A 15,459-nucleotide genomic window follows, 5' to 3' on the forward strand; every position below is an offset into this window, starting at 1 on the left:
TCCCTCAGCTTGATACAGAAATAAATTAGTAAGGGCCTCTCAGTAGTTATGTGAGCATAATTCTAATGGATTGTCACTGGGCACCACAGGGGGCCAGAGCCACCTCCCCCCATGCCAAGGGAAACTAGTGGTTCAGGGCCACCCAGCAAGTCAGTTTCCGAACCTGCATGGGATTTTGTAAGCATTTCTACTTGCAGTGTTCATTCAGTTTTCTGCGTCCTCACAAGAGTGTAGGTAGCAAGTGTGTGGGGAGCAGCTCACCCAATCCCAAGCCTGGAGTCCATGCTATCATACACTGAAGATAGATGCGTGGCACTTTCCCTTTTGTTCCCAATCTACGTTGCGCCACTTGACCTTGGCCCACTCTGCAAGCCATTTGCCAGCCTATCCTGGATATTTTCAGGGATCTAGCTTCTTTTCTGGCTCTCTTGGCCTTGGTCCCTATTTCCAGACTTCTCTCTAGCCACAGAGTCCTACCTATTCAAGGCAAACTTATTTCTGCTCCTTTGATGAGCTTACCTTCCACACCCAAACAATGTGGCTGCTGTTCCTGGTATTGACACTACCAGTGTTGAAATAACAATGGCAGAGACAGTTTCCTTTTAAACACGTGAGCTGAGTCAGAAAGGTGCACTTGTCCTTGTGCCTCTCAAGCAGTTGCCTACAATACAGGTAACTCACAGAGAACAGAGGGACCCATGCCAGTGCAGCAGAAAGAACATGGGTGTGTGGTACAGTTCTGCTGCGTGCTTACAAGGGGGTCTGAAGCTTATTAAGCTCATTTTTCATTATCATGGAAATAAAAGCAAAAGCAAAAACAAACAAACAAACAACAACAACAAAAACATGGATGAAAATTCCTGCTACTTTCTGTGAAGCTTAAATGGGAAATGGAATTTCTCCTGGGTTCTATCAGGAAGTAAATTTCTGGAATTCTAAATGTACTGGTGTAGTGATCACACAGACGCTTTCTTGGGGCCGAATTATGTTGAAGAGGGAAAAGCTGCTGCCTGCCATGTTGGTGTCCCTTCTGGATGCTGGTTCAAGTCCTGGTTGCTGCACTTCTGATCCAGCTCCCTGCTAATGACCTGGGAAAGCCCACAGAAGATAGCCAGAGTGTTTGGGCCCCTGCACCCACGTAGGAGGTTCAGATGGAGTTGTAGTCTCCTGTATTCAGCCTGGCTCAGTGCTGGCTGTTCCAGCCATATGGGGTGTGATCAGTAGATGGAAGATCTCTCTTCTTTCTCTGTCTCTCCCTTTCTCTAAGTATGCCTTTCAAATAAACAAATAAATAAACAAAAAAATCTTAATTTTTTTCTTTATCATGAAACACCAACCATGGCCAAATATTTCAACAAGGAAGCGAGTGAAAAGGCTTTCTGGTAGAGGGTTGGGGAGCGGTGGTAGGTCTCGGGCGGAGGAAGGTAACGGTTGCAGTGAAGTGTAAGCAATTGGTCTGGGATCTGAAGCAATGACCTTGGAAACTAATTGAGTGCACAGACTTGCTCTTGCAAAGAAACCTCTGTATTGGCTAAATAATGTATACAAGATTCCACCGGGGCAATGAGGAAAATTGAATTATTTAGCGTATTTCCATCTCAATGAGTTAATCAAGATAATTGCTGTTTTCCTGAATCTTGGTCTTTTCTTCGTAATTAACAGGGACCTTGTTGGGAGAGAGGAATTTAGGCAGTGAACTTTGTACAAACTGCTGTGACAGTTTTTGTGAAAAATTACATTTAAAAGTCAATTACAGATCTTTCTCCTCTGGATTCTTGGACTGTGAGAAACGGATGCTTGATCAAGCTTGAGAAAAACTCCAGGGCTCAAGGATAGGAGTTCTTTTGGGATTAACTCGGCAGGGAGGGGAGGGGAAGGCAGGGCTCTCTGATGTGGCAGAAGTGTGAGCTGTCCAGCAGCCAGTTTTAGGTTGTGACTCCTATTCTGCCACGTTTCCCACGTGTCATTCTGAGCCTCAGCTTCTATTTCTGTGAAATGGGCACTATGTCCCACCTGCTGGAGCTGCTGGGAGACCCCAGAGCCACGAAGTGGTTCCTAGCACACAGCTGGTGGACAACAAGGCCACTTCTGGACCCACCTCCTGCATACTGGTCTAGTGGTGCTTATTCAGCTGTCTCAGTTTTCCAGAACACGCCAAACAACTCAAAAAAAGCTTTTAAAAATTTCAAGTGCAGAAGCCATTACAAAGTCCATTCGGTAAGATATCTTATGGAGGAGTACTTCTGATGCATATACTACATTTTGGCTAGGGATGACTCTAATAAGCCATAATTGTGGTTCTCTGATCACACCACTTAAGCAGCCCTATTCTAGGGTGGGTATTTGAGCTAGAGGTTAAGACATCCGCATGAGAGTGCTGGGTTTGAGTTCTCACTGTATTCCTGCCAACATACACTCTTGGAGGCTTCAGGTAACTGCTCAGGTGCTTGGGGCTCTGCAACCCACCTGGTGAATGGGAATTGAGTCCTAAGCTCCCACTTCTGCCCCCAACAGGGATATAAAGGCATTGCAGGCATTTGGGAATGAACCAGCAGTTCTAGCCCTCTCTGCCTCTCCACTAAATAACCAACTAAAACCCTGCATTAGATAAAGAAGAACAGAAGGCCCATTTGGGATGGACAGGGAAGCTAGCTGCGTGACACGGGCACTGTTAGTAAACAGTGACATGATCATCCCTGTCACACGAAGGGAGAAAGCAGTAACAGCTCTACCCATGAGACGGCAGCCAATAAAAGAATAGCTTGGGGCCCAGCGTGATGGCGCAGTGGTTAAGGTCCTTGCCTTGCACGCCCTGGATCCCATATGGGTGCCGGTTCTATCCTGGCAGCCCCGCTTCCCTTCCAGCTCCCTGCCTGTGGCCCAGGAAAGCAGTCGGACAGCCCAAAGCCTTGGGACCCTGCACCCGTGTGGGAGACCCAGAAGAGGCTCCTGGCTTTGGATCAGCATAGCATCAGCCATTGCACTCACTTGGGGAGTGAATCATCAGATGGAAGATCTTCCTCTCTGTCTCTCCTCTCTGTATATCCGCCTTTCCAATAAAAAAAACTAAAAATAAATCTTAAAAAAAAAAAGAATAGCTGGAAAATATTTTAGGCAGGGCCTAGGGTTTTATCTCCTCATTTACTCACTTCCTGGAAGCGATTTTTGTAGTGCAACAAAATATGCAATTGCTGTTTATTATTAATGATGCTGATATTTTGAAGATCGTCACTGTGTTTACATAACGCATTTGAGAAAGGAGGCATGCAATTCACTTCATAAGAAGTTCCATTCTGGGGCCAGCCCAGTGGCTCAACAGTTTAACCCTCTACCATCAAGCACTGACATTCCATATGGGTGTCAGTTTGTGTTGCTGATCCACTTCCAGTCTAGTTCTCTGTTTATGGCCTGGGAAAGCAGCAGAGAATGGCTCAAGACCTTGGGCCCCTGCACCCATGTGAGAGACCTGGAAGAAGTTTCTTGCTCCTGGCTTCATATTGGCTCAGCTCTGGCCATTGTGGCCATTTGGGGAGTGAACCAGTGGATGCAAGATCTTATTCTATTTCTCCTTCTCTTTGTAAATCTACCTTTCCAGTAAAAATAAATACATATTTTTTCAAAAAAAAATTTAAATTAAAAAATACATACATATATTTTTTAGATTTTTTATTTTTTTCGGAAAGGCGGATATACAGAGAGACAGAGAGGAAGATTTTCCGTCCCATGATTCACTCCCTAAGTGAGTGCAATGGCTGATGCTATGCCAATCTGAAGCCAGGAGCCTCTTCCGGGTCTCCCACACGGGTGCAGGGTCCCAAAGCTTTGGGCCGTCCTCGACTGCTTTCCCGGACCACAGGCAGGGAGCTGGAAGGGAAGCGGGGCAGCCGGGATTAGAACCGGCTCCCATATGGGATCCAGGGCGTGCAAGGCAAGGACGTTAACCACTGCACCATTGCGCTGGGCCCAAAAACACATATTTTTTAACCATATAGTTTCATTCATATGGTTAAAGTGAAAACATCTTTTTAGAACACATGAGCATCACTTGTGTGAAAAATTCATCCATGTGGAACTAACTGTTCCTTCTCTCACATCTATTTCTGCATGGGTGGCTATATAAAGCATTTATTAAGTATTTCTCAACTAAACCCTCTCTCTGGGAAGGTGTCCATTTTATAGATGTAGAAACTGAGGCTTAGAGAGATTAAGTCCATGGTAGACATAGAGCAAAAGCCTAATTCCTCTAATCGCAAAGTTCACACCTTCTGTACTATATAATTTCTTTCATGGAAAGATTATCTGGAACATGAATGCCTGTTACATACTATAAATAATGATTGGCATCTCAAATCCTGAATTACAATGAAATATATCCCCAGATCAATGCTATATCAATTCACCTCTAGATGTACCTACAATGTTTCTAATGAAACAAAAAGTATCAAAAAACCTTGTCTTGGTACTTACTCATAAAACGTTGTCCATCCATTCTCATTGCTTTTGGTTGCCAGAAGGCCAGAATTGCCATGGTAGGTCATCATAGCCAACTCGTGTCCTTGTGTGGTCACGCTCTTGAGTGCGCTGTTGGTCCCCATGGTCACCCAGTACACCTGGCCATCTGGGACCACCAGCCAGAGGGGCATCCCAGTGGAGTCCCGGCGCACGTTCACCATGTTGCCGTTGTTGTCTGTGATGAGCGTGACGTCACCGTCGCCAGTGTAGGTGAAGTTGTACAGGAAGTCTCCCGTGGGCAGGCTCTGGGTATATAGATGTTTGCCACTGGTATCAAAAAGGTAGAGTTCCTGGTCAATGGGTGAGGACAGTTCATACATATTCTGGGTATTCAGGAAGGGCTTGTTCTTGCGGATAAACCGAATTCGAATATTCCCGAGGTCTGCCACGTAGAGCTCCCCATCAGCACACACAGCCAAGGAAGACGGGGTATTCAGCTTGGCATCCTTGGCATACCCGTCATCTCCAGAGAAACAGTCACAGTTGGCATCATTTTTACAGTCACAGCCACTGGGCGCCCCAGCAACAAGTGATATCTCGCCACTTGTGGTTACCTGCCTGATGCGGTGGATCTTTTTCTCATCTGTCTCAGCGATGTACAGGACCCCATTGTGTGATACAGCCAGTGCAGTGGCTGACTCCAGGGTTGCATGGATGGCCACCTTACTCAGCAGGAAGTGGTCGATGCCGGGGACCTGGCAGTGCATGGGCCTCCCAGCCACGATGCGCACCTGGTGGTTCTCAGAGATTTGCAGGACCACATTGTTGTCGAGGACGTAGAGAGAGTTGTCCATTGGATTGACGGCCAAATCTGTGGGCCATTCCAGGCGAACCTGATGATTGAGACACAGACACTCAGTTGGCTGGTGACATTCACCACTCATCGTCCCAGACCTCATATGGCTCAGAACAGCCTGCAGAGGGCCTGATCGTCACACAGCCTGTCAGTAACATGGTCTCAGAGAGCCCACACAGCAGCTGCCCAAGAGATACATGATAGTTTCCATCAGCCAAAAACACAGAGGGAGGTAGCAGCCATGAAAACTAGGTAGCAAGAGGACAGATTTGGGAGTCACATGGGCTTGGGCTCAGCTCTTGGCTTCATCACTTGTGACCACAAGCAAGTCACTTGCCCCTCTGAGCATCAACAGGTCATATACAAATGGCACAAATGACAATGGTGTATAATACCTGACCTAAATAAATGCTCCAACAATGGCACCCGCTATTGTCGAGATGAGAAGTCAGATGGCATCTGGAGGAGGAACTCTTCAGAGGATTAAGGAAGATTCTTGATGAAAAGTTGAGACGACATGTGTATGAAAACAATTACTCAGGTTTTTGAGTTCATAGATTAACATATGGCTAGGTGCTGGAGATGGACATACAATAGCAATGGCTTCCATTTGACCTAGATCTAGACTGGTGACTCTCAAAACTGACCCTATATTCTAATTCCTCAGGAAGGTTTTGGAAAATGTTGATGCTTAAACCTCACTGTGGCTCAGTTAAATGAGATCCTGGTGTGTGGGGTTTGGGCCTTGGGGGTACCCTTTCAGAAAACATCCTGGGTGATTCTCAGTTGGCCAGGGGTAGAGGGGGGTTGGCAGCTAGATCTGTGTTCTTTAAATCAGGCTGATCAGATCCATAACCAGGCAGAGTGGCTGGTCTGGGTTTACCCTCTCTGACTAGGTCAGTTGCTGCCCAATGGGGGCATATCCGCACAATGAAGATGGATGACACCTGCTCTCTAGGGCTCCTAGGAGAGATGGATGAGGCTGACTGTGGGAACCAGGGCTTTGGAGGCCAGAGCCCCACACAGAGCCTCTTCTGCTGGAATAGGACAGGAATCACACTGCATCTTCCACAGGTGTGTGGGAGATTGCAGCCAGCAGGGTCTGTGAGGAATGTTCTGTTCAAGGGACTGTTAAATAAATCACTCAGAAGGCGCTGCCACTGGGAGTGGCCCTTTGCCATTTATGACCCACAGAGGCCCAGCCATGCTGCCCATGGGCACCAAGTGCAGACAAGTGCTTCCACCTGTTGGTTTTTCTCCCCACATTTCCCCTTCAGCTCAGGGTCATTCTCAGGGTGGGGGCCTTGTGCCTGAGGTCTCTGGCACTGTCCTCAGGCCTCCTTGCACCCTTATTCCCAGTCCCCGTCCTTCTGTCCCCACAGAGTGAGGGAGGCTGCAGGGCCAGCAGCTAGTGTGGCCGTCTCACATGGCTTCACTGCTTTCTCTGGAGCACCTTCCTGCCAGCCTTCAGATGCATCAAGAACACAGTTTACTTGAAAGTGACAGCAGAATTTTCAATTTCCTAAAACCCATTTCTTGTCAACACTGGCCGCTAAATATTTCATGCCCTCTAGTCCTGCAGCACCTTGGGATCTGCCTGCACAGACCTTTCTGCCTGTCATTATGATGAAAAGATGGTTCCCAAAGGTTGTTGGGGAGGGAGGAAGAGGGAGTTGGGGGAGGAAGAAGGGAGGGGAAAGAGAGGGAGGAATGCGTCACAATGAGTGCTTCACACTCTCTCCTCTTAGGTGTGCATGCAGAGCGCCTGGAGAAGCAGAAGGGGTTTCCTCTGGAGTTGGTCCTTGCATGATGCTCTGGACTACACCTCTTGCTTATATCCTTCGGCGTGATCCTGTCAAGCTTTCACTCCCCAGTATCATCATGTTATATATGTCATGACTCCCAGAGCCTTCGGCCCCCACCTGCTTGCCCCAGTGTGGAATGGAACACCCATTCATTCATCTTCCAGAATATTCCAGCACTTGCAAGTCATTGTTGCTGACAGGTGAGTTTCCAGAATTGTGAATCAGTGAATAACCAGATAACGGCATGGAGACAGCAAAGGGTTGGCACCAGAACATTCCATGTCCTACGTCAGGGCTGCAGTTACCAAACGTGCCATCTGATTCATGTTTGTAAGACAAGGAGCTTCTTTCCTTTACATGTAAAAGGGGCTAATAAATATTACATAGGTCCATTGCAAGGATCAAAAAATGAGACAATGTACATGGGAGTTCTTTGTAGATGATGAAGGGAATTAATATTTACGTCTAGTACCCAGTGGCCATGCCCATGTTAGGTGCTGCATGTACATGAATTGATTAAAACACTCATTGCCACGCCCCTGACGGGACCTAATGTGGGGCTCCACATTGACAAACACATTTTCTTTCACCAAGGCTTATCCATAAAGTGGGGAGTAGGTATTATTATTATGAGAGCTAAGTAAGTAAAATCATATGAAAACAAAACAAAACAAAGAAGAAAAATCACACACATCTCTTTATCCTGACTGCTCAGAGCCCCTGGCGCTTAAGCCGCCTTCTGAGCCCTATGTGCAGTCTCCCTCTGCTTTGGGCAGCCACGCTGGGTGGAGAATGAGCCTCAAGTTTTTAACATGGTGCAACAGTTTCTTTCTCATTCCATCTCATTATGTTAAATAATAATCTGAGAGGAAGAGAGACAGTCATAGGCAGCAAGAACTCCTATCTCCTGGCTCGTTCCCTGTACATCTACAATGCCAGGGACTGCAGCAAGACGAAGCTGTGGTCACCCTCGCAGGTGGCAGGAAGCCGACTCCTTGAGCCATTAGTTCTGCCTCTTAGGGTCTGCATTAGCAGGAAGCAGGAGTTGACGGCGGAGCTGGGAATTGTACCCAGATTCTCCATAGTGGGATGTGCATGTCTTAACTGCCACCTCAACCTCTAGGTCTAACATCTGCCCAGGTTGCAACATTCCCTGCCCCTCTGTTATGTGACTTTCTGTTGTGTGAGTCCTCTAGTTGCTTCTTTAGGTGTGATTTTTGTCTAGGAGGAGATGGTTCAAGGAAAACTTCTCACAGAGGCATGGGAAGGAGAGCAGGTATTCCTGCCTGTGTGTGCTTACAGTGGAAAGTTTGGCTAACCATCCCACTCTCTCTCCCCAAAGAGCAACCCCCTCCCTGCCATCACATACACTGAGATTCAGATGAAGGTAGTGATGACCAGGGCTGCAGAGATCTCAGCCCAGGGCTGCTGAGTTCAAATGTGACTTTCTGTTGTGTTTAATTTAGCTGTCTTCCCAGCCTTCATTTGACTGTTTGGCAGCGCCTCTCTGTGAAGTTAAACAACTTCCCAATGTGTAGATTGACACTTTTCTGTTCCCAGTCCTGCTGAGTGGTTCAAGATTGGAAATCTTGAACTCAGATGTGCATCCTTTGGCTGCGGCTACTTCTGGTGGGGGATTCAGGCTTACATATGGAGTAGACAGGGAGACTCTGGCCTGTCAGGGGAAGCCCACCAAGCCACAAAGAGGAATGGCACAGGACAGATGCCATTCTGAAGGGTGACAAGCCCATTCTTAGCTGGTGCAGAGGAAAAGCGCATGGGCATCTGACAGGTGTGCCATGGGAGGGGTGGGAGCAGCCATTCAACTCCAGAAAGGACTCAGCCACACAAGCAGTAACAGAGGCTGACATCACCAGTAAGATCCCCGTCACTGCAAAGGACTTCCCTGGGAGGTCTGAATAACCAGGTGTAGTTGGGTCTGAAGACGATCTGCCATTTGACCTGAAGTAAGCATCCTTATTTCTCAGATTTCGGTCATGTTGGCAAGAAGCAGTTTCGTTGACAGACCAGGCATGCCAAAGTCCTAGCAATGACAGTCACCTTCTTGCCAAGTCTTTGCAGCATGTATTAAGGATGTGCTAGACAACCAGTCACGTTGATCCCTCTGCTCTGCCCTGAGTTCCAGGTGCCCCTGTGTCAAGGTTCAGAAAACTTTCTGGAGTGCTATGATAAGCATGGATCCAAGTCATGCATGCCACTGCAGCTCCTGCTATGTTTTCCATGTACCCTGTGCTCTGGCATTCCATTCTCCAGTGCTCTTTGAAGGCGCCCAGATCACTAATTACTGTGCCTTTGCACATGCCATCACTGTGTGTGTGCGTGTGTCAAATGTCTCCTTTTCCTTGACACCCAGAGAGAGCCCTATTCAGTTTCCAAAACCTGACCTTTGTGCAGGTGAGTACTGGAGTTCATTAGCTTTCAGATGCCAAGTAGCACCAGGAATTGAACATGCCTCACCCCGGGTATTCTCAAGGTGATCTTGCCAGACTCATGTGAACCATTTCCATTTCACTGGCATGTAAATGTGCTAGGGAGTGGCTGAGCTAGGAGCCCATTAACAGAGCAGTTAATCAGTCAACATGTATGGATTGTACTTCTAGTATCCTGGATGCAGCAGAAGAGACGATGGACAGATGGCTATTCCCAGGTAGCTTGTGGTATAGAAGGAGTTGATAGACAGTATACAAGTACTGGAAAGCGTTACGGAAGAGGAAGAACAGGTGGCTGTGGAGTCACACTGTGTCAAGTCCATCTGTCTTGTTCTGTTGCCTCTGAGGCTTCCCAGGGCCAGGCTCACGCTTGTCACTTTGACTGTGAATGCCAGAGCCCAGCACGATGTCTTACTCATCTCTGGGTCCTTGGTACTGCTCACTGGCCCAACACCAATTGGGTGCCCTTGCAAGCCTTGTTGAGAGCAAAAATGAAGGGCTAGTGAGCTGGCAAGTGATCGATGGGGAGCATGCAGACTCAGGGCCCCAGCAGACAAAGCCCCCTCCCTACCTGAGAGATATCCATGACAGAATCACAGCTGAGCGGTCGGGCTGACGTGAGGTCATTGGAGCCCAGCAGAGTGGAGATGATCCCATTCTGGTCGATTCGTCTGATCATGGTGCCGTCCACAAAGTAAATCAGCCCGAACTTGTCCACTGTGATGCCTGGAGGTGGGGAAGACCAACAGGGAGCTCAGAGTTGGTGAATATCACAACACACACGTGGGAGCCTCTTAAGTTGGCAGAACTTGCCCCTGTGAGCTCAGTTGAGTTTCTCCCACACTTCACTGGCCTTTCCCCATGAGGAGAGGGGGCATGGAGGCTCTGGGTGACTTGTTTCAAGCAAATTCTCTGAGGCTCTGGTCCTCCAACCTTGCTACCTCTGTCCACCTATCATCTTAGCAACCACCAAAACAGGACCCCTAACTTCTGGGGATTTGTGGAAACACTAGGGGCTTTTCATTACCTACTTTGTGAGTTATTTCAAGCAGCCTACTTTTGAAGCCCTGTGGTTATAATAACCAAACGCCTCTGTTGGTAACCATTTTTCTTTCTTTGCAAGAGAATCATACTTTACATATTTCTATCATTATTTCATTGGTCTTTACAAAAGTGTAGACTTTGAAAAGAATCCTATGGATTGGTGTAGACTATATATGTATAAACATTTAATTTGAGATACAGAGAGAGACAATGGGGGGGGGAGGGAGGGGGAGGGAGAAGGAGAGGGAGAGGGAGAGGGAGAGAATGAATGAGTGCCCCCACCTGTTGGCTCACTTCCCACCTGCCTGTATTAGCTGGGTACTGAGCCAGGAATTCAATCTACATCTCCTATGTAGGAATCAGGGACCAACTACTTGAACCATTTCTTGTTGACTCCCACAGTACAAAGGGCAGGGAGCTAAAGCTGGAAGTGGAACTGGGACTTAAATCCAGGCCCTTCAATTTGAGATCCTAGTGTCCCAAGCAGCATCTTAACCTCTAAACCCACCACACTGAAGGCACACTGAAGAGAGGAGGCTGGCCTCTTATTCAGCATCACCTGATCTATTTGTTAGACTTTAAGTCAGTTCATTTCCTCCCTGTCCCAACTTGGGGGACTGTAGGCAAATCATTGGACATCTCTGCATTTGTTTTCTGTGCTGAAAAATAAAGGAGTTGTTGTAAATCTGCGCTTCTCACTCATGGATGTATGTGGCTATCACCGATGGAGCTGGCAGAAATGCACTCCCACGTAGCAGCTTGAGGACATCCCAAGTGGGGGCCTTGGCAGCTGTTTGTTTTTCTCACAAGCACTTTGGGTGATAAGGACACACACAACAGTCTGCAGCCACTGCACAGACTTACTTAGCAGTGATGTCTGTCGGAATCACTTGGAGAGCTTTTCCAACATACACCTGCCTGGCCTCACTCCTGTAAGTACGAAAGCAGGGGTAGCCAGCCCTGAGGAGCGCTTGGTCCAGGTGGAGAAGTCCAGGAATGAGTCAGACCCATGAGGTATGCTGTAGGAAGTGACAGAGTGCAGAGAGTCATGGGGAAACAGAGGACACTGTGGTCACTCTGGTTCTGTTCCCTTTCCTCTTGGGCAGGTCCTGATGGTCTCATCCAGAAAGAGGCACTTGAGTTATAAATCAGCTCTCTGGTGGCAAGGGTTTGGCCCAGCAGTGAGGATGCCTGTGTCCCACACTGCAGTATTGGGGTATCTGGGTTCAAATCTTGTCTCTGGCTCCTGACCCCAGCAGCCTGCTAATGCAGACCTCGGGAGCCCGCCATGATGCCTCAAGAGACTGAGCACCTGCCACTCATGCGAAAGATCTCTGTTATATTTCCAGCCCCCAAATTCAGCTGCAAATGCTATGAGCATTAGAGAGCAAACTAGTGGATGGGAGCTCTGCTTTCTGTTTTTCTGCCTCTTGCTCTCTAGTTACATAAGGGCACTTGAACATGTTCATGAAAAAACCTGTATTATGAAAACAATACAAAACAGAAATAAAACCATGAATAGATTTCAAAAATTTTTTTGGTGCCAAAACAAAATTATCATTCATTCTTGATAAAAATGTTGACGTTTCCTTGTATTAGCTTTGGCAAATTACTTCAGTTCTAAGTCTCAGTATCCTCACTGATTAATAAGGAAACAGTAACAGCTGGGCCTCAATCACTATTAATGACTACTATAATCCTAAGAGGGGGTCAGCACTTCTTGGGTTTCGAGGTCTGGGAGCCTGTGGGGCTCTGGCTGGCCAGCTGGGTGGGGAAGAGGGCCTCCACCAGGTGAGGACTCATTGGAGCACAGGTTGTTTGTCCCTTGCCACCTTCTTAGGTGGCTTGGTGGGTAGTGGAGAGTTTCCATGGAGCACCAGGCTGCCTAGGGCAGGACAGCATCCCATGTGGCTCTGCCCAGAATGTAAACTGAATTCCTTCTGGATGCACTGAGACAGACATGCTGTTGTCTGCGTGCCTATGTGCTGTTCTCTCCCATCTGCTGGGACCGAGGAGCACTCCTGCAACAATTGCCACGCTTGTTTACATAGCTGGCTGCACAGCATAAGAGAAGTGATCTGTCCCCTGATTAATGACTTCATTTTATTTCCTTCTTTTGTTGTGCTAAAGACATGGACATCTTTTCTCCTGACTGCTCCAAAGTGCCCACATATTCTGGTACCCCTGTCATGTCTCTCTGGGTTAATGAGAGCCTTTTGGGAAACTGTACTGCTACTGTTTGTGTAAGCACGGGAGGGAGGGTGGGCAGAGAATGTACATGAGAGAGGCCTGGGGTGAAGAACATCCTCGGGCCAAGTGGTTTGTGTTCTAGCAGAGTAGGACACTGCAGCTGGAGGAGGTCTTGGCGGGGCAGTGGGGGAGGGCTTTCAGCCCAGCCTGCCTGTTTACAAAAGGGGAAACAGAGCCCTAGAGATGGAGGTTCTAGGGACAGCCACGTGCAGAGGAAAATCAGAACACCAGATCCCTAAGCACAAGGCCAGTGTTCTTCTCACACTGGGCTGATCTCTCAGTACCACGGTTTTACAATGAGGAGAGCCACTCAACAAGGAAGACAGGGTATTTATCCAGAGCATGACTGATAACACAGGATGATATAGGATGGGATGGGATGCTGTCTATTAGGACATAGTCACAGGGTGTTCCCCACATGCCTGGAACCATTGTACTAAGTGCTGACATTTCTGATTGTATTTACTGTATACTACAGCTATGCCCTGCATCCCTAGAGCACAGATGAGAAAAATAAGGCTCAGAGAAGTTAAGCAACTTGCCCAAAGTCACACAGTTACTAAATGCAAAATCCTGAATTTGAGTAATTTCACTAGATTCTATTGCTTTGCTTTGAAACCAGGTGCTGAAATCTGTCAGTATATAGTAATCTAATCACTGACAATCACTGACAACCATGGCATTAGGTCTTTTCTGAAAGCTATTCATTTGACCCATAGAAAGATCCTAGCACTGCTGGCCCTATTCTACTGTCAACGGCCCTGAGGTGTAGACATGCTAAATCACAGGCTGGCAGGCTGGCCACACAGGGCATGCTCCACATGAGGGAGTATGTTGAGAATGACAGCTTGTCCTATAAGGGGTCAGGGTCGCCCTGACCACATGGATGAGATGAGAGCATCAGCAGTCACCAGGAAGGGTGAGCAATGGGACAGCCACGTGATGAAAGGCTGGACAGTCATATAAACAAAGCACTCAGAAGGCCAAGGACACGGAGAAACCTCCATGACAGGTCAGGTGGGGAGAAAAGCAACAGGCTACAGCACTCCGCTCAAGGCATCTCATCTTGTTCCTGCTTTTTAATGACTATCACATACACACACAGATTTGGGCACAAGACTAGAAAGAAAGATAGGAAATATGAACTGGGAGTATTTCTGGCAGGGAGAATGATCACAATTTCAACTTTCCTTCCATGTATTTCTTGGTATTTTCCCCAAATGCTTGCAATAATAAACTTGTTTGTATTTGGGGTATGGGAAATGCCCAATAAAGGATACTGATGGTGTCTTAAAGGGTCAGGACTTACCCCTGGGGTTGGTGAGTGTGGCTTCTGTGGCCTTGCCGCCATCTCCGCAACGCGTGTCATCGAAGGGAAGGCATTGGTCTCCTGTGCCTGCCACCACCTCTGCATTCTTGACAAGGTCCTTCACCACTGTGGTGGACTTGATCTTAAAGACGCGCCGGCTGTTGGTGTCGGACAGGAAGACAGCCCCACTCATGGGGTCCGTGGTCAGATAGTATTTATGGGCTGGACTGTGGCTACGGAACAGAGACACACCATAAGTGAGCACTTCCTAAGTCCAATCAGGCAGCTAGAAACACACAACGCAAATATCCCTCCCACCACGCCCCGCCCCGCCCCCCCCACCTTTCAAGCATCAGCAAGGCGGTCTTACAGGATAATGCCCCTGTTGTGGCAGTTTCCCGACTTCTCTGACTTCAATGACTGGCTTCCCTAGCCCTCCCTGCACGTACCAATACAGAACCCTCTTGGGAGAGCACTACTGTGGTCCCCTCAGGCACCTGATGCAGCCTTTCTTGAAAAGATGAACAGTGAGGCTTACCAGAGGTAGCTTGTTAATCCAAGCTAGCATCATGGAGGCTGACTTTGAGAAACACTTGCAGAGTTCAGGGCGTACACACACACACACACACACACACACACACACACACACACACACACACACTTTCCTGCTGGATTTCTACATTGCATCTTCCTATCTCCATCTTAAGCTTGATAGATGAGACCTTAGCAAGACCTAACTCCTGGGACATTCCAACACTGCCTGTTGTTGGTCCTCACATTACTCTTACCAGGAGACTTTTTAAAAGAGAGATTTATTTTTATGGAAAAGGGAGATTTACATAGAGAAAGATCTTTTGTCCATTGGTTCACTCCCCAAGTGGCTGCAATAGCCAGAGCTGAGCTGATCTGAAGGCAGGAGCCATGAGCTTCCTCTAGGTCTCCCACACAGGTGCAGGGTAACAAGGCTTTGGGCCATCCTCTTCTGCTTTCCAAGGCCTTATTGAGAGAAGCTAGAAGCCAACTTCAGGATTACTCTGTAATTTGCAGCAATAGTCAAGGAAAGAATAAACCAAAGGCAGCAGCTTGGCTGCCGATGGTCTGTTTATGAAAATCAGTCCTAAAGACTGGATTCTGAAAGAGAGAAAAGAGAGGTAGATGGGAGAGGGACACAGACAGGGCTCCTTCTCTGGCTGCAGGAGAGATACAAAACATGGGATTTGCAATCAGGTCAGCCTGTGTTCCCAGTCTAGCTCTGTAATCTCTTCTTCTGACACTGGGTGAGTTACCCAGCCT

The 15,459-nt window shown here is 47.8% G+C and overlaps 1 protein-coding gene across 4 annotated transcripts in view; it reads right to left on the minus strand.

The window, feature by feature from the left end:
* TENM4 (teneurin transmembrane protein 4) overlaps nucleotides 1–15,459 on the minus strand; it is a 356,529-nt gene that overhangs the window by 33,294 nt on the left and 307,776 nt on the right. For all 4 annotated transcript variants that reach the window (XM_040963945.1, XM_040963947.1, XM_040963948.1 and 1 more), the window contains 3 exons: nucleotides 14,167–14,399; nucleotides 10,135–10,289; nucleotides 4,468–5,345 (listed from right to left, as the gene is read on the minus strand). In XM_040963945.1, coding sequence (XP_040819879.1) covers nucleotides 4,468–5,345; nucleotides 10,135–10,289; nucleotides 14,167–14,399 — 1,266 coding nt within the window. The remainder of the gene's footprint in view (nucleotides 1–4,467; nucleotides 5,346–10,134; nucleotides 10,290–14,166; nucleotides 14,400–15,459) is intronic.

Source organism: Ochotona curzoniae, unplaced genomic scaffold, assembly GCF_017591425.1.
Source record: "Ochotona curzoniae isolate NIBS_2020 unplaced genomic scaffold, NIBS_Ocur_1.0 scaffold_3223, whole genome shotgun sequence".
In the NCBI taxonomy this organism is placed as follows: domain Eukaryota; kingdom Metazoa; phylum Chordata; class Mammalia; order Lagomorpha; family Ochotonidae; genus Ochotona; species Ochotona curzoniae.